The sequence below is a fragment of the Trichomonas vaginalis genome, chromosome I, assembly GCF_026262505.1.
Source record: "Trichomonas vaginalis G3 chromosome I, whole genome shotgun sequence".
Classification (NCBI taxonomy): Eukaryota; Parabasalia; order Trichomonadida; family Trichomonadidae; genus Trichomonas; species Trichomonas vaginalis.
This window is the reverse complement of record NC_067203.1, coordinates 13,367,771-13,385,969: the sequence shown is the minus strand read 5'-3', so window position 1 is coordinate 13,385,969 and position 18,199 is coordinate 13,367,771. Positions and strand designations below refer to the sequence as shown.

The 18,199-nt window shown below is 32.4% G+C and overlaps 8 protein-coding genes across 8 annotated transcripts; 3 read left to right on the top strand and 5 right to left on the bottom strand.

Moving 5' to 3' along the window:
* Positions 1–324: 324 nt before the first annotated feature.
* Positions 325–663, top strand: TVAGG3_0979940 (uncharacterized protein; the record flags this gene model as incomplete). Its single annotated transcript, XM_001319036.1, has 1 exon — positions 325–663. One exon carries the CDS (start codon positions 325–327, stop codon positions 661–663), a length of 339 nt encoding a protein of 112 aa, XP_001319071.1.
* Positions 664–710: 47 nt separating this feature from the next.
* TVAGG3_0979930 (glycoprotein 38 family) lies at positions 711–3,821 on the top strand (the record flags this gene model as incomplete). Its single annotated transcript, XM_001319037.1, has 1 exon — positions 711–3,821. The coding sequence occupies one exon, from the start codon at positions 711–713 to the stop codon at positions 3,819–3,821; it is 3,111 nt and encodes a 1,036-aa protein (XP_001319072.1).
* A 620-nt stretch (positions 3,822–4,441) lies between these two features.
* Positions 4,442–4,927, bottom strand: TVAGG3_0979920 (uncharacterized protein; the record flags this gene model as incomplete). The annotated part of the gene is made up of 1 exon (XM_001319038.1): positions 4,442–4,927. One exon carries the CDS (start codon positions 4,925–4,927, stop codon positions 4,442–4,444), a length of 486 nt encoding a protein of 161 aa, XP_001319073.1.
* A 94-nt stretch (positions 4,928–5,021) lies between these two features.
* Positions 5,022–6,785, bottom strand: TVAGG3_0979910 (AP65-1 adhesin / malic enzyme; the record flags this gene model as incomplete). Its single annotated transcript, XM_001319039.2, has 1 exon — positions 5,069–6,772. One exon carries the CDS (start codon positions 6,770–6,772, stop codon positions 5,069–5,071), a length of 1,704 nt encoding a protein of 567 aa, XP_001319074.1.
* A 1,722-nt stretch (positions 6,786–8,507) lies between these two features.
* On the bottom strand, positions 8,508–10,486 carry TVAGG3_0979900 (uncharacterized protein; the record flags this gene model as incomplete). The annotated part of the gene is made up of 1 exon (XM_001319040.1): positions 8,588–10,453. The coding sequence occupies one exon, from the start codon at positions 10,451–10,453 to the stop codon at positions 8,588–8,590; it is 1,866 nt and encodes a 621-aa protein (XP_001319075.1).
* Positions 10,487–12,354: 1,868 nt separating this feature from the next.
* On the top strand, positions 12,355–13,647 carry TVAGG3_0979890 (uncharacterized protein; the record flags this gene model as incomplete). Its single annotated transcript, XM_001319041.1, has 1 exon — positions 12,422–13,606. One exon carries the CDS (start codon positions 12,422–12,424, stop codon positions 13,604–13,606), a length of 1,185 nt encoding a protein of 394 aa, XP_001319076.1.
* A 195-nt stretch (positions 13,648–13,842) lies between these two features.
* TVAGG3_0979880 (tubby protein, chain A domain-containing protein) lies at positions 13,843–14,643 on the bottom strand (the record flags this gene model as incomplete). The annotated part of the gene is made up of 1 exon (XM_001319042.2): positions 13,908–14,633. One exon carries the CDS (start codon positions 14,631–14,633, stop codon positions 13,908–13,910), a length of 726 nt encoding a protein of 241 aa, XP_001319077.1.
* Positions 14,644–15,187: 544 nt separating this feature from the next.
* On the bottom strand, positions 15,188–18,196 carry TVAGG3_0979870 (uncharacterized protein; the record flags this gene model as incomplete). Its single annotated transcript, XM_001319043.2, has 1 exon — positions 15,545–18,100. One exon carries the CDS (start codon positions 18,098–18,100, stop codon positions 15,545–15,547), a length of 2,556 nt encoding a protein of 851 aa, XP_001319078.1.
* Between the last annotated feature and the right edge of the window lie 3 nt (positions 18,197–18,199).

The following is an 18,199-nucleotide window of genomic DNA, read 5'->3' as shown; positions in this document are numbered from 1 at the left end:
ATAAAATTCTATTCTTTCATTCAGTATTTCAATCAGACTCTTTTTCCGATTTCAACTTTCCAAATTAAAATTGCCATCGATTGATAGGTTTACAAATAATTTTAAGTCAAAGTTTTTTAGATCCTTTTCATAATAAAATAAAAATGAAGATGTTTCTGACTTATGATAAAAAAAATAATAACATCACTTAAATCTATTCAGAAAATTGAACCAAACTCAATTCTCTAAAATTTTTTTATTATAATTTATTTCTATCTTAATAAAACTACCATTTTCATAAATTTAAAATTTTTGACTTTTCTTAAAAAAACGCATTTTTTTTCAATGTTGGCCTTATTTGGTATCTTCATTCAAGAATTCACTCTTCCAACGTACAAAATCCAAAAAATTACATGCGAGACTACTGATGAGTTTACTTTAACACCAAAAGACACTACCCAAAGTGGTGTATTTTATAGTTTATTGGGTAATATTCAAAAGACTGGCGAGACTGATTCAAACTTTATGTACGCAGTTTCAAGTGGTCAAAAATTATCTTTCACAGGTCAAGGAAATTTTGAAATTGCATTTATTCCAGTAAATCTTCTGGAACATCCAGGTTATTGCATTATCTCAGATCTTCAACCAGGTGATTATAATCATTACAAACAGATTCCGATTTAATTATTGTTCTTTCTCCGACACATATATGTATTGGAACCAATGAAGTCATGAAGGATGTTTATGGCTGTAAGATTACATATGAAACAAGTGAAAGTAGAAATAATAATATTAAAGTAAGACGCAATTATAATGCAGAAATAAACCCAAAGGAACAATTTACAATTAAACCAGATGGTAAAGGATCTTTTCAAACTGCTACCCCGATCTCAAATGAACTGTCATTCTTCGGAGCAGATTTGAGTATCAAGAATTTTCAATTAAAAGCAAGCCAAGTCTTAAAGGTCTATTCCGAGAATCGATTTGAACCACCAAGTGGTAAAAAAGTCTTTTGGGTAAGTAGTGATCCTAAAGATTTAACTACAAGTAATGCACAACAAGTTAAAAAGATCATGCCAATTGGCCAAGATGGTTTGTTAATTGCAAGTAGTAGTTCGGAAACAAATACTTATTCTTTCTATATTTATAATGTCCCTGATGAATATAGCATTGTTGAGTATTATTCCGATTATATTGGTAGAGAATTTATTGTTGATTCTTCCGTTGGAAGCTCAAAATGGATTGTTATTTGTGGATGTTCTGTACCAACAACAGTTGAAGGTACTTTAGTTGAAGCAAATAAATTGTTCACTGTCACAAAAAAGATTATCATTCCTTTAGCAAACTTTGATGATACTCTTCCAACTCAAGTTGACAGAGTTAGTGCATATGATCAATCATTAACAACACAGCCAATACCTGACCCTACTTGGGATAAATGTATCTTTCCAGCTTTAGGTTTCTCTCAAATTACAATTTCAGCTACAAATCCATGCAAAATATATAACCAAGTAGATAATTCAAATGAAATTTATGTAATTATATCAAATTATCAAGATTTCACTGATGAGAGTGGAAATGATTTAGCACTATATCAACCAATAGTTAGCTCATCATCACAAAATCCGATTTCAATCAAAGCAAAATCTAGTTCTAATCTCAAAGTTAAAATGTTCTTCATAAGGCTTACCAGCAATCATAAATATGCGATATTATTAAACGAATATGACAAGCATTATTATTTAGATGAAGTGACTGAAAATATGGATATAATTTACTTATCATCAATCAAAGTCAGAACAAACATTCACATGAATCCTCATAATGAGAATGAATTCTATGTCGATGGAAAAGTCACCAAAAACAAAAATAACAATGATATTGCTGAAGGACATTGCTTTATAATCAATAACCACAATTTCAATTTCATGGGATTTGGCTATATTACAAAAGTAACAAGTACTGATTCATTAGATGGAAATGAATATCATGGTGCGGTAAGTATTACTAATTTTGAGAATGATAAAGCAAAAACTAAAGAAGTAGGTATAACTATTCAAGACTCTAAAGTCACTTTAGGCTATGGAAAATATACAACAATGCCATATTATAATTTGCAAATACCAGTTAAGGCAAATGATCGCATTTTAATGGAACCCGATAATGGAAAATCAGGACTTATTTCCAGCGATCAAGATCTAGTTCTTTTTGATAAAGATTTTCCTTCGGCATTAGTAACCATCTTCTTTTATCCAAACAATGATATAGAATTGAGGACTCTGAATAAGGATGAAAATATTGTTTTTTATTCAGATGGAGAATCGGCTGTTAGTGAAAAATACTTTGTTAGAGTGAATTTACAACAAGATGTTACAATTGCAGGATATGAGTATGCAAAACAGATAGACCCATACACAAAGTCAGAAATATCTGCCTTATCTACGATTTCTGTAGATTATAATTTATATATTATTACGTTTGACATTCCAGCTGATAAAAAGATTTCATATGGAATAGTCACAAAATCAATAACACCTGATCAGGGTCAAAATTACAACGATGGAGATGTACTCAAAACATCTTCAGATACAGTTCTAATCATGTATAATAGTGATAATGGAGATTATATATCATGTACCGCTTATGAATTCACGAAAGTAACAAGGCCATCAAAGGTGTACTACTGTTCAATTCCAAGTGATGCACAATCTTTTGATGTTGTTATTAATTCATTTAATGGGTATTTCACATATGACAGAAGTCAAATGATTTATAATTCTGCTATTTACTACGTTTTGTTCACCAATGGTAATGAGTTCACAATTGGAACTAACGATAATTTTGACTATGCGATAATAGAAGGAAATTCATTGTCTTTTCAGACTTATAGAAATGAAATAACTTCTACAAAACCATTTTTATTCAAATACTCCAAAGGTTATGGTTCTAGTTCAAAGAAATACTTCTATGTTAAATCAAACAAAGACAGAAAGACTGAAATAATTTCATTTAAAGGTAAAATTATCTCATCCTTTGCAATGCTTAAGAACGGAAAGAATCAACTCAGTGCAGGTCAATACACGATTGTTTCCGGAATGAAATTAGCACTATTCCCAGATGAACAAAGTAAGAATCTTGTAATTGGAAATAATGAAAAACTTAATATTTATGCTGGTGAGAGAGAGTTAACAATAACAGGAGAAGGAAAAATTAATGCTTTGATTTATCAATCCTCCTTCCCAATTGAGAAGCAATACATACTGAAAGGAAATGCTGAAATTAGAATATCTAACACTATTAATGGAAATCCAGAAATTTATATGCCATCAAAATATTCAACAGTAAGTTTAATAATGTGTTCATTTTCTGATGAATTCACTGCATCTCTTGAAAAAATCCCTGACAAATTGGAAGTCACATATTATAAGCTTGATGGAACTGCGCATAACCTACAAACAAGTAGAAGAAGTTTAGCTGATTCCCACTTTTCAGAACCATTAGTTGTACAAATTAAAAACAATTATAACAGTGATGAAAAATTCAGTTTTACAGCGAAAATCGTTACAAATGATGGAGAAAATGGTACATTCGTATCACAAAAATCAATCACCTATATTGCACCATCTTCATCAAAACAAGATGTTAAACCTCCTCAACCAACAACAAACACAACTGATGGTTTAGTTGAAGGTAAACCTGGACTTGGAGGAGGTGCCATTGCAGGTATAGTTATTGGCGTAATAGTCGGAATTGCTCTCATCGCCGGAATTTGTTTTGCAGTTTTTTATATTCACAACAAAAAGAAGTCTCAAGAGAGCGGCTCTGGCGGTGCAAACGTCTAATTAGTAAATCATAAACTTAATTTATTTTTTTACATATTTTTTTAATATATTGATAACCATAGTAAATCTCTGAGTCAATTTAATAATTCTGAAAATTGAGATATAATTTGACGTTTTGCCAAAATATAACTTTACATTAATACGATGTAAACTTCTTATTGTGTCAGTGATTGCCCCTTTTTCTCCTAACTTTATTCACACTATGTAATAACATTAAATTTATCTGATCTCGGAGAGTACAAACACCATTGTAAAAGATGTTTAATGCATTATTCGTGATATTTAAGAGAACAGTTGAGTGAATGAAAATTTGAGGAAACTTATATCGGGAATCCTCCAACATAACAAAAATGTGCAATGTCAAAAAATTTGCAAATGATTACTTATATTTGTCAAACAGACATTCAGAAAAACACATTTATTGTCTACTAAATGATATCGAATGTAGTCTCATGTTTCAAAATAAGCTAAAATTTGCAAAAACATGAAGAAAGATACTTTCATAGCAAAATTTCAGAAGTTGTAAAACAATAATCATAAATATATATGTTTATAGAGCTAACAAGCAAAGAAAATACACTAAATATACACGAAACAAACTGTAAACGTAATCATCGATATTATTTCTTAGGAGTTGATCTATTGCCACCTTTCTTATCAGATTTAGTCGGAGGCTTAAGATTAGGTAATATTTTTCGTAATTTTTCTCTTAAAGTGTTTTGTTCATTTTCAAGCAATAAAATGTCGTTTTTAATTCTTTGTAATTCGCGTATTATTGGTTCCACCTGTCCAACGACTTCAGGTGCAAAGAATTCGTCCTGCTGTGTCGTAAGGAAAAACTTAAGATCAACAGGATTAACTCTTTCCTCGCATTCAGCTCTCCAACGCAGCTTACCATCTGTTTCTTCAAGTTTGATATATAATTGTGACTCATGAGCGAGCATTTCTGTTAAAGCTGTTTCGAGAAAATTTAATCTTGTTTGGATTTTTGATGCTTCTTTCACTGTTTGAAGATATGTAACTGTACTGTAATCTATTGGTTGTGAGTCCACTTGAATTGTCGTAACATTCTGGCTTGGAACTGAGGAAGTTGAAGAAGAATCCATTGTCACTTTTTTATCATTCATATATGGAAGTGAAATCAGAAAAATTAAACCCAAATCTGACTTGTCAAGATGTCAGGTGAAAAGGATAAAAGAAAAAGCTTTTAATTTAAATTAAGAAAGCGAAGTGTTTAAAAATCGCGCTTAGTAAAGTGGTTCGTAGTCAGCTGATGGTTCGAAGAGCTGAGCCTTGAGCCAGTCCTTGAGAGATGTACCCTTTGGTGGAACAGCTGTTGCGAGCTCGTTGTCGATGAGGTACTTGGAAACATCGTAAGCGATGCCGAATGAGTAGTCACGGATCTTGTTGAGTGGTGGGAGAAGATTGCCCTGATCGTGATCCTCCTTCTTGACGAGGGAAGCAAGAGATTCAGCGGCGATTTCGAAGACCTTAGCTGGGCAGTGGCGAGCCTTTGTTGTAACAAGAGCGTAACCAACAGCTGGGAAGATCCAGGAGTTGTTAGCTTGGGCAGTGATGACCTTTCTGCCGTTGACTTGTTCGGCTGGGAATGGTGAGCCTGTAGCGCAGAGGGCCTTGCCATTGGACCAAAGGTAAACATCGTGTGGCGTAGCTTCAGCCTTTGGTGTTGGGTTGGAAAGTGGCATGATGACTGGGTGCTCAGCATTCTTTAATGTTGCCTGGACGATTTCCTTTGTGATGAGTCCTGGAACACCGGAAACACCAATGACGCATGTAGCCTTGAACTTCTTGACGGCCTCGAGAACTGAGCCGTAGACTTCCATGTCGTGCATGTATGGCTTGTTGAAGTCGTAGAGATCCTTACGGCCAGCATGGACCATGCCACGGTGATCGAACATGATGATGTTCTTGAAGGCCTGCTCCTTGGTGATGCCACCGCGGGAAACTGTCATATCGACAATGAGGTTAGCAATGCCTGTGGCAGCAGAGCCAGCGCCGATGAAGATGATCTTCTGGTTCTTGAGATCTGGAACACCTTCCATGTGTGTAGCTGAAGCAAGTGTAGCAGCAGCAACGGCAGCTGTACCTTCGATATCATCGTTGAAGCAGTTGCAGCGCCATCTGAAGTGGTCGAGAAGCTTGAAAGCAGTTTCCATTTCGAAATCTTCGAACTGGACAAGGCATGTGTCACCGAAGACTTCCTTGACTGCCTCAACGAATTCTGTGACGAACTTGAGGTGCTCAGCGCCACGTACACGTGGATGGCGCCAGCCGTGGTAGAGTGGGTCGGCGAGGATTTCCTTTCTGTCTGTACCCATATCTAACTGGACTGGAAGTGTCTGATCTGGGTCAACTTGGCCGATAAGTGTGTAAAGCATAAGCTTACCAACTGGAATACCAAGGCCGGAAGCACCGAGATCGCCGAGACCGAGAATACGGCCAGCATCTGTAACGACAATGCAGCGGATGTCCTGGCGTGGGTAGTTGCGGAGGATGTCCTTGATCTTGCCAGAATCTTCTGGTGTGATGTAGATGCCGCGGTATGATTGACGGTGTGTAGCCCACTTCTGGCAAGCTTCACCGACAGTTGGTGTGTAAAGAATTGGCATTGTTTCCTCTGGTGGGTGTGTGAAGAGGAATCTCCAGAAGGACTGTGAGTTCTTCTCACGCTCGTTGGCGAGGAAGATGTACTTGAGGAGTGGTGTTGGCATCAACTCGAACTGGCGGCGGATACGAGCAGCTTGTTCATCCTTTGTGAAGACTTTGTATGGGAGGAGGCCACGAAGATTGAAGCGGTCACGTTCTTCTTTTGTGAAAGCTGTACCTTTGTTGAGATCTCCATCCTGAAGTAAGGTCATTCCTGTCTTGAGGGTTGGGAGAACCTTGCGGGAGAGTTCACGTGCTGGAAGAGAGACTGAAGATGTAAGCATCTTTAATCAAAAATGAAGAGAGGACCTTATAACTACCGAATTGTCAGTCAAGACGATACATCTCTCAAAAAATTGATAAGTGTCTCAATAATTCTTTTAAATATCGTTATCTTCCTTCAAAAATGGATATCTCATCACTTCACTGCGAAATCTAATAGTATATTTACGGCAAATGGCTCGATTTCCGTGATTTCGCCCAAAATAAATTTCATAAAAAGGTTTGAAAAATTGAAAACCAAAAAAACGATCAGGTAATTGACCAAACATTTATTTTGTCCAATAAATATACTATTACTGCTTGCGTCTCGTTGTTTGGTTAAAATTTTGGCCTGCCTAAATAGAAAATAAAATTGGAGTTTATTATGAGAGTACCCTGTAACTTTTTGAATGTGTCGATTGTTTAGCAAATGATTTGATATGCCATTGCGATGATTATGGTTGAAATTTTTGATAAATAATAAAATTTTCAAATATGATCTAAGAAAATCACAAAAAAAGGATGGTAAGTATTAAAAATCATGATAATATTAATATTTGCCAAGATAATGCTCTTGCATAAAACGTTTATTTCGTAATGATATCGTTTTATCAAATCTGAATATAATCGCAATGGCAATGCAAACACCGATAGTATAGATAAATGTTGATTGGAAGCTAATTTCATTCATTAGTTTTTTACTTTTCTACAAAAATTAACCCGATTTATTCGAAACATCGAAAATCATTAAAATGTACTATAGTGACTCTCTTAAAACAGTTAATTAAGTAATAGTCGATTACTGTTAATGTTATAAACTCTTATAGTTTGAAAAGTAAATCGAATATATCATCGTTCTGGTTAAAATACCTCACGAAAGTAATTTTCGGCTAAATTAATTCGAAAGTGTGTGGAACAATGCATTTTAAGAGTGCTGAAAACTATTTGAACAGGGGTAAAAATCGATTGAATTTTTTAATCTTGGAAACCTGGATCAAAACTGAATGCATGTGCTGTAAAATTATGAAGTTGGTACAAACATAATCCTTTTTTATGCGTCTGCTTATTATGAAATGAAATCGTGTAAAAATCATTCAATAACTTGTTGTTTATAGTATAAATCGAATTAACTTGTTTAGCAAAATTTTTGCTGGAGCAGAAAATGAATTTAAGGTCATTTCGTGAATCAATGAATAGTAAATCTGTTATTTTGTCAAGAAAGTTGTTGAATCCTACTCAAACCAGTCTAAAACTGGGATCTTTGACGGTCTTCGTTTTCCAAATTTTTTTCAAAATCTCAGAAACGAAGGTAATTCTAACAATATTGATAATGAAAATTTCGTTTTTGAAAAAAATTTGGAATTTTTGAACTATAAATCGATTTTCTTCAAGCTCATAGCCATAATTGACACAATTTAAATAATGGATATTGATAAATAAATGATGTTATTACACATTTTAATTTCAAAACAAGATTTAATTAGGTTTTGATTTCAGAATATTGTTATTAGCCCTAGTATAGCATTCAAATGATCCTTTTTATCAATATTATAAATATTTATAGTGAGTTACCCATTGATGGTTTCTAAATACGCTTTAAAAACTAAATCCATTATCTTTTTCTCCCTACTTACTCAGTAAACATCCATAATGGTCTGTTATAATGAAAATAACTCGTTTATGATGATTCAAAACATGCTAAATATAGCGATTTTATTCAAAATTCGCAAATATCCAAATATATAATAATGAAATACTCAAATAATAAACATAATTTATTCAAATCAGGAACATCTGAATAAGAACAATATATATAAATAACAATACAAAAAGATATATTATGGGTTAAGGGAAATCTCTTCAAGTTTCTGAGGAAGCATCGACATATTTTCATCATCCTGGTCATCATTTGCGTGGTTTGTGTTCCCTAACATTCTTCTACTCGACTGCCTTGATGTTCTTCTCTTTGTCATCAAAGCGTAAATGAAAATTGTTACAGAAACAAAAACAGTTATAAATGGAATTGTTGTTGGATAAGGTCTTTCGAAAGAAGGAGTTCTAGTTGGCAGGACAATTACAACTGTTGGTGCAGGAGATTGGGGTGGTGTTGTTTGCCTTGGAGAAGCTGTTTTTGTTCTGTTTGTTTTTACGATTTCGGACTTTTTACTGATAATTTCATTTTCATTTACTTTTTGTTTGCCTTTATGCCATTTCTTCGTTCCTCCTGATGATTTTGCGAGTGAAAAAACTTTGCCATATAATTGAGAGTTTACAAAACGGTTATTGTAAACTTTTTTGAGAATTTTAATATCATCTTTATCCGGTTCTTCAGGGGTTTCTGTTATAGAGAGGGTATCTTCGAGGATATGATAATGCTTTCTATGCTTTGCGCTATGCTTCCTTGCCTTCTTATATAATGGTTTGATCACAGAATACTCAGAATTGTCTTCATTAGAAGATTTAGAAGATTCATTAAATTGTGAGAAGTCTGTAAGAGCTAAATTGAGATCATCGATATCTGGTATGTCATCTGTAACATCTAATTCTACTTCTTCTTCAACTATTTCGACTTTTCCTTTCTTCGGATCTTTCTTTTCTTTTTTGGGACTTTGTGATGTCGTATTACTAGATTTAGTTATATTCTTAGCTGGCTGTGTAATATTTTGTTTATTTGATGTAATATTTAAGTGATTATTTATTTTTGTTTGATTTTTGACAATTTCAGCATTTTTAGATGCAGATGTAGCGTTTTTAGTAGTAATATTCGTGTTAAGATTAGTAGTATTGTTAGTTTTTGCGCTTATATTATTTGTTTTTATATTTGTTTGATTTTTCTGAGATATTTTTGAGGCCTTTTGATTTGTAGCATTTGAGGTTGTAGCGGATGCATTTGTAGCAATTGAATTTGTAACATTATTTGTTAAATTTTTAGAAGCAGTTTTTATTGTAGAATTTAATCTTGAATTTGTATTGTTTGGCTGTTTATTGCCTACATCAGTAGTATTTTTCGTTAGTGAGCTATTTGTGGCGTTCTGTTTCGATGAATTCTTCTGATTGTGATTTTTAGCGGTATTATTAGCTATACTAGTCGAATTTAATGCATTTGAAGTCTTTTCTTGACCTTTAATTGTAGTATTATTTAATATTTCGGTTTGATTTTTTTGGGAATTTAGTATAGACGTTGCCGTGACATTCTTCGAGCTATTTTCATTAAGTTTATTAGAAATGTTTAGATTATCCGTCGATTTTGAAATATTATTTTTTTGGTGTTTTGTATGATTTTTAGTAAGGTCTGATGACATATTTGAAGTTGTAGAGTTAACTTTCGGTTTATTTTCATGTTTATTGGTTAGATTTAAAGTATTTTTCAAATCTTGTGAGAGTTTTGTCGAATTTTGCTCATGATGAGTATCATTAGTTGAATTATTGGCTACTTCAGATAAATTAGTCGGGTTTAACGAAGAAATATTTTTAGATAAGGATTTCGAAGCCTTAATCGATTGATTTGAAGTAGTATTGTTTAAAACTTGTGTACCAGAGTTGTTTGCAGAAGTATTAATTGGCAAATCATTCGAATTTAATAAAATTTTACCAAATTCTGGTTTGGAATTTTGATTAAATTGTCTAAATGCACAGTTAATTGATGTTAAATGCAATGAATATATAATTGCAAGCAAAAATATAACGCTCGAAAGCTTAGACATTATATTTTGCCTTGCAGTTAAATTCATTGAAAACAGCAATTAAAATTTATGGATATTAATTAGAAATTTTAGGATTGTATGCCTTATTAAATATCATTTATTTATAAGAGATTGTTCTTCTTTTGGAATAATCTCATGAATTCAAATTCCATGTTTTTCTTATTATTTACTCAATGATTTCATAAAGGTTTATATGATATATATATATACAAAATCATTATAAACACATTTTTATACAGAACAAGAAGAACTAGAGCTTTATTCACAACATACTTCTGATTCATCACAGGCTGTGTGTTAAGTGTCATCCGAATGAAAATAGTGCCAATCCACAACTTCATGACGAATCCAGTTTCTGCCCTTTATATATCGTTGCATTAGATTCTTCACAGTTGGAAATTGCGTTGTTTGAACTTCGTTATCTCTATCCCGTGGACAGATCCCCAGTTACAATAAAATGCGGATCAATAATTTTTGTAGTCGAGTTGTTGAAACACAAACAAAACGCTGTCACATATCAGAACTTGATGAAAGGGATGCCTATTTAAAGCGATTGAGAACGAAAAAGTCGAAGTTGCCAAAAATCTCTTTTAACATGAAACACACACAGGCAAAGATGTGGCACTCCAGATAAAGAACGAATATATTATTTATCGTTCATTAAATTAATGAGTTCACATTTAAAACAGATTCAAACAATCTGAAAGTTTGGCTTCGCGCACAATATGACTGATGAATTTCATTCTATGAATAAAATCAGGAGCTAGCAAATTCAGAACATGTTAAATGAGTTGTCTCTTGACTCTATATTATCAATTCCAGTTCAAGATTTTGCAGATTTCAGTATGGGATAAATCATGAATATTATTAATAATATTCGACATATATAGCAATAATGTAATATTATATGATTTTATTATATTATGATAGCATATATAAACCTTATCATATTATTAAAACTTTCACAAATCAAAAATCTTTAGATTCTGTCAAAAAGTGATTTGTCAGATTTTTTCAAAAAAACAAATAACTCATCTAGAAGAGATTGAAAATCAAGTTTACTAATAACAATATAATGTATCACTAATATGCTATAAAATGTCGTGGGCTTTTTTGATTATAAATAGTTTCACCAGTCAAAGTTGAAATTTGTCAAAATACCGAATTCTCAGATAAGATGAACTATAATAGTAATACTCAGTTTAAATATACAATACTATAGTGTATCATTATCTGGATATATTCCACGTTGAATATTCGTGCAATTTGACCAACTATTAGCAGATTAATATCCAACAATGTTAACATAGTATTTTTATATTTATTGAAAATGATTTAACCCAGATATATATTTTGATGAATCTAAATTCTCAAGAATATCATTTTGCCCGAATGTTTGATTATGACCAAGCTCATTTGCCTTGTAATGTCTTTAATTAGAAAATATTATATTCACGTTTGATCGAATTCCGAAGATCAAAGTAGACAACAATATATTTTTATCTACTTATATACATTTTCCAAAATATCACAGGTAAATATTAAATTGTTTATGGAAATTTGAAGAGATTATCCATAAAATGAATAGATGCGATTTATTCTCAACTACATTATTAAAGTCCTCTGTATATAGATATTATTCATAGAAACTAACGAAGCTTAAGTATGAAGAAGAGAATTAAATCACTTCTGTTTAGATTTTACTAAATTAATGTGTTTACTACTCGATTTGATCAGTGGATAGGATATAATACACATAAAGCGCTCAGCTTTTATCTTATATTCAATTACAAGTCCATATATGTGTTCATATATTGAAAATAATCAGGTTAATACCCATGAACAAATTTTTAATAATAAATTGACCTAATACATATAATTTTTAAATCGGAGGACAATCATTTAGATAGGAAATCAAATATTTTGATTTCATCATTTGACACTTTTTATCCAAAAAAACGTACAAAAATGCTTCGGCAGCAATATGTTTATTCTCCACCGAAAACTCTCCCAGGCTTCACTAATACGCGACGCCAAAGCGATACAGCACTCCAATGTGCACAGCAAGATATCATTAAAATGAAAAAAGCTGTTTTAAATTTAGAAGAAACAGGAAATACTTTGCTCTCAAAGATTCCTGGTGACTTAACTAAAACAGTAGATAGTTTAATGGCACAAACAGATACTCTTTCTACTCGTGTTAAAGATTATGATCCAAAATTAATCGAAAGAACTTTCGAAAAACTTGAGGACATGTATTCATACACACAAAAGCTTGTGGATAAGGACTGTACAGAATCGGAAGCTCCAGAGCAGTCAACAACTTTCATAAATGACTTTTCAAGAGATATTGCAAATCGTTTGATACAAGAAACACAGAATCTCGAAACAAATATATCAATGTTTATCGATAACCAACTTAAAACTCTTCAGAAGAAAGAAAAACCAAAACTAAAACTTCAAGCTCCAGTTTTTGCAACAACTAAGCCAATTCCACCGAAAGTTTTGAAGTTACCACGTCCAGAGAATGGACCAATAAACAATGAGTTGATTAAACAAACGAATCAGCTTGATGAACTTACAAAATCTGTTACCGATAAATCAAACAAGTATAAACCATCGAAAATCAAATACGATAGTAACAGTGTCCTCCAGCAGCTACAAGAGGATAAAACAAAGCTGTCATTTGTTAAAAATTTCCTAGAAATGTACTCAATTGAATCAAAATCTGCTCCAAAGGAAGAAATTCAACAACCAGAAGTAGTTGCTGAAGGCAAACAGTTTGTAGATTATCGCAAGTTCGAAGAATTCAAGCAATCAGCAGAAAACTACATAGAAGACATGAAATTAAATCTTGAAGACAACAAACAGCGCTTAACGGCTAGGGCAGAAGAACTTAAGATGCAGCTAATGGAGCAGCAAGCGAAACTCACTGAATTCGATGACGTTGTTCAAGCGTTGGAGGATAAAATCACTTATCTTCAATTTAAGGCTGATAATATATTAAGCAACACAGTTAAGAATACAGAAAGCGCTTACGTTGTAGTTAAAGGAATTAACTTCTATTCAGAAGAACTTGAATCCAATGCAAATGCAATTTTATCTCATATTGAAGATCAATCTCATAGGCTGGAGCTTGACCTACCTCTTTAATTTTAACCATTTCCATTAGTTTATTTGCTATCCTTTTGTTTATTTATTGTTATGTATTTAAATTTTTGTTATTTATCCTTATTTACTATTATATAATATGTCTTTTGCACAACCACACTAATGTTATCTTAAAGATATCGTTATTTAATGATCTACAAATTCAATTTTCAATGGCAATTTTCAAAAAATTAGTACTAAATTGATTTTCGTAACAACACGTAAGATTCATGTGCGGTTTTATGTATGAAACATGAAAGAGAGAATAACATTTATTTGAAAAAAATAGAGAGTCAAAATTAAATCAAATTGAAGCAAGCCAGAATGAAAGCGCCGTACCAAATACATAGAGAGGAGGAACAGTAGCAATCGCATCTATTTCTATTTCATTTTCTTCGACTTTTCTGATGACTAATACTTCTTCTTTTGTTTGTTCATCAACCAAAATGGCATTTCGCTTACTAGGAATGGTATATCTCTCGCTAAAATCAAGGATCCATGTGCCATCTGGATTTTGTGTTGGTTTTCGACTCACAAGACATGTTGCACCTTCACTGCCTTGGTTCTTGTAAACGACACGGACTGTTTTCGGTTCATCAACCGAAACAATCTGGTACATGGAGATGACGAGGAGTTCAGTGCCTGTTGGAGTCTTTTCACGTAATGAAAATGCTTCGTGATTAGCATTGGTCAATAAAAGGTACTCTTTTTCACCTCTGTAGTGCACTTCAGTTCCATGTGCAACTGGAATTGGCTCTATTTGAGTCATCTTTTTAACTTTGGAATGGAATAAGTTTTGATCATCAAGACTTAATTGGAAATGGATGCAGTTCCCGCCAAATACAGATGGTTTGCTCTTAATACAGCTATATGTTTTGTATTCGGGGAGATCACTTTCTAATAAAATTGATGGGCGACGAGGATGAATATCAAAAGTGTGATTTTCTGGTTGGCTATTTTCACTCTTATCCTCCGCGGACATTACAGAGTCTGAAGTGGTTTCCTTTGTTTCTTGACCACCTGCGCTCATAAAATGAACGTTAAATAGGGGGAATTCCAATTCAAATTTTGATTGAGAAAATTTTATTTCAATTATTGGCATTAAATTATTTTATGTCAACAATTAAATATAATCTTTATATGAAATATTTTATTTCCGGAAGTGATCTTAAACCATTCAATTATCCTTCCATTGAATTTTTTGTTGTTTCATTTATCGAATCATTAATTTTTTAATATCTAGATCAAACTCACATAGCTTTTCTTATTTTCCGATTCGGTTTCAAAAAAACATCTATCCTTATTTTGTCTCAGAATAAATTTGAAAGAATTGCCCATATTTGCTGTATGCATTCATATACATCCATATTGTCATATCTATGAGTAAAGATCTTTTTCTTTCGATGAATATTTTATCCAGAATATTTATTGTTGGCAAATTTAATGATGATTATGTAAGTTTCTTGGGATATATAAAATATATAGGCATTAACACAAGGTTGTTTCGATCTTTTATCATGAGTTATATATGAAAAATATAAGTTTATATATTAAATGCTTCTAATCAATGAGAAAGGTACTAGAACAGAAGTGATATCTATAATCCTATGAATACAAACTAAGAAAAGGACACTTTTCACTATGCAAATTGTCTTTCATATTGACTTTGTAATTATAGAAACTCTTTTGAAACATATTTCATGGCAAGAAATTCTAATCAATGCTACTCTCGATTAGTTTGATGAAGGGTAAGAGAATCCACTATTTCAATCCAATCAATATAGTATGTTTCGAATGCACAAGGGATTTGAGAAGAAATAAAGCTCCAAACAATACTTAGAGGATCAAACTAATAACGATAATTCATACTAATAAACAATTTTTTAAAAAATATATAATATACATAAACAACAATTATATTAAAAGAAAAACACTCTAAAATTACTTTCTCCAGTTTGTATTATGCTCAGTTATTAAAGCACTCAACAAATTAGAGTACCATTCAAGTCTAGACGCAGTAACATCAGCCTGTTGTCTTTTCCTTTCATTTTTATCATAAGAACTAACCAACTGCGATCTTTGTTTTCCGCTTCTGATTGAAAAAGCTTCAACAACTTGCATCGTAGTTGTTGTATTTTTCATCATAATATTCCATTTCATTGACCTTCTTTCTAAATCAAATTTCTTCATCTTTAGCTCTTGTATCTTCTTAGCCATCTCTGAATTATCTAATTCTTCAATTTCCTGTTTTAGCTTATTCACATCATTTCTTGTTGTTGTCATTTTGTTTTCAGCACTTTCAAGTTTCTTTGAATAATGAGTTACTTGTTCTGATAGATGAACAACTTCTGGCTTGTTTTTAGATTCTGTGTCTTTCAAGTCTCTTTCTAGAACAGCTCTTGCAGCAACTAAGTCTTCGATCTTCTGTTCCAATGCTGAAATTTTGTTCTGAATTTGCGTAAACATTGATTGACGATTTTTCAGTTTGGCTTTTAACTTCTTCGCTTTGTGATGGAGTTTTTGTGTATATTTCTCAACAGATTCTTGAGATTGTCTGTCCATTTCAAGGTTTGCATCAAACAGTTTGAGTTTGTTCTTAGATTTGGCAATTTCCGTATCGAGATGTGAGCCTCTCAATGATGCCTTTGCAAGCAATTCTTGTGTCTTTGTGACTCTGTTCTTTTGTTGATCATACTCCTGTTGTATTTGAGCGGCCTTTGCAATCTCTTCTTTTTGCTTTCTGAGGAACTCTTCGTGGAACTCGTATTGGCCTTTTGTAATTTCTGTTTGAGCGCCGGTTTGGCTCTGGTTATATTTCTTCAATCTCAAATCAACAATTGCATCTGGTGAAGGAGCTGATGAAGCTCCAAACTCATGGAAACTGCTGAAGAAGTGTTGTTTGGCAAGCTCATTGTCTTTCTTCAGCTGTTCGAGTTTGATTGCTTTCTCTTTCAAGCTCTTATCAAGATCCGAAATCTTTTCTTTGTCTGCATTTGACATTTCTGGATTTTCTGGTTCTACTATTGGTAATAACTTCTTTTCACTAGTTTGGGTCCTTTTTTCTACCTTTCCTTCTCTCTTTATTGCCATGAATTCTGCATTTTTAGTTGCAATTGCAACTGCATTTTCCGCCAACTTTTGTATATGCTTTCCATCGCTGTAGTATTCATCAGATGTGGAATAGTATTCATAAATATATGAACTCGACGAAGAAGAAGAGCTTGAACTCGAACTTGAGCTTGATTTACTTTTTGATTTTGAGTCTGATTGTGATTTTTCAGCCTTTTTATCATCAGAATCACTAGAAGATTTAGATTTATCCTTCTTTTTGTCGCTATCTGCTTGAATCACTTCAGAATCTTCGATTATTATTTTTTCACTGTCTTCTTTCTTTGAATCCGACTTTGAACTTTCATTGTCTTTAGTTGATTCAACCTTTTCATCGTTTTGAGATCTTTCTTTTTCGGAATTATTTTCTTGAATTTCTTTAGCTTCTTTTTCTGCAGCAATATGTGCATCAGAAACCTTTTCTTGTTCTTCTTTATTAGCTTCTGAATCTTTCTTACTCTTAGAAGATTTAGATTTGGAAGATTTTGACGATGATGAAGAATCTGAAGAGGATGAATCGTCTGATTTCTTCTTAGATTTATTAGATTTTTTCGATTTTTCACTTTTATCGGACGCTTCATTTTCTTCGATAAAATCTGATTCGATTTTTTCATCATTTTTAGGTTTTGAATCTTCTGCTTCTTGATTTTCGTTTGTTACATCTTTTTCTGACTTATTATCTTCAGTGATTTCTTTTGATTTCGAAGAATGTTTTCTAGATTTATTAGAGTAATATGATTCATCCTCATCATCCGCAAATCCACTTGCATAACTTTCTGATTCATCTGCTGAACTAATAATATTTGTATTCTTTCCTAAAGATTGTTTTAATGAATTGTTTAAAGGATGGTTGTTTTTGATTTTCTGACGCATTTGGTTATTATCTGCTTCAATGGTGATAATGAGCTTTTCCAAATTTCCCTTTTTCTCATCAACAGGGTTATCTTTTGTAGTTGAATTAATAACTTCGATATGTTTTTGGATTTCATTGATTTCATTTTGCGAGGATTGAATAGTATCTGTTATATATTGCTTTGATTCTTCCAAAGTTTTAGGTTCTCCGTTATCTTTTGAAATTGTATTGGCTAAACGAAGAAGATTTCGCCTATTTTCACGAGATTCTTGTATTTGATTACATGCAAATATAAAATCTTTCTGTGACGTTAGTTTGATTATGTTCTGATGTACTTTTGTTTCTAATTTTTGTCTTTGTTTTGATGTTTTCTTAGATTTTTGCTTTTTAACTTCTTTATCAGCAAGCTTACGATCAAGTACGACTCCCAAATTAGCTAAATCATGCCCAATTTCTTGATTATACTGACTTAACGAATTAAATTTCGAAACTAATAGTTGGTTTTCTTGATCTCGCTTATTGTTTTTAACACCCATTTTGACTATCTGAGATGAGACTTCCTTTGAATTCCCTTTGGACTTACTAGAGGAACTCAAATTGCTCATTCTCGTTTAATCAAAATATTATTGTTTAAA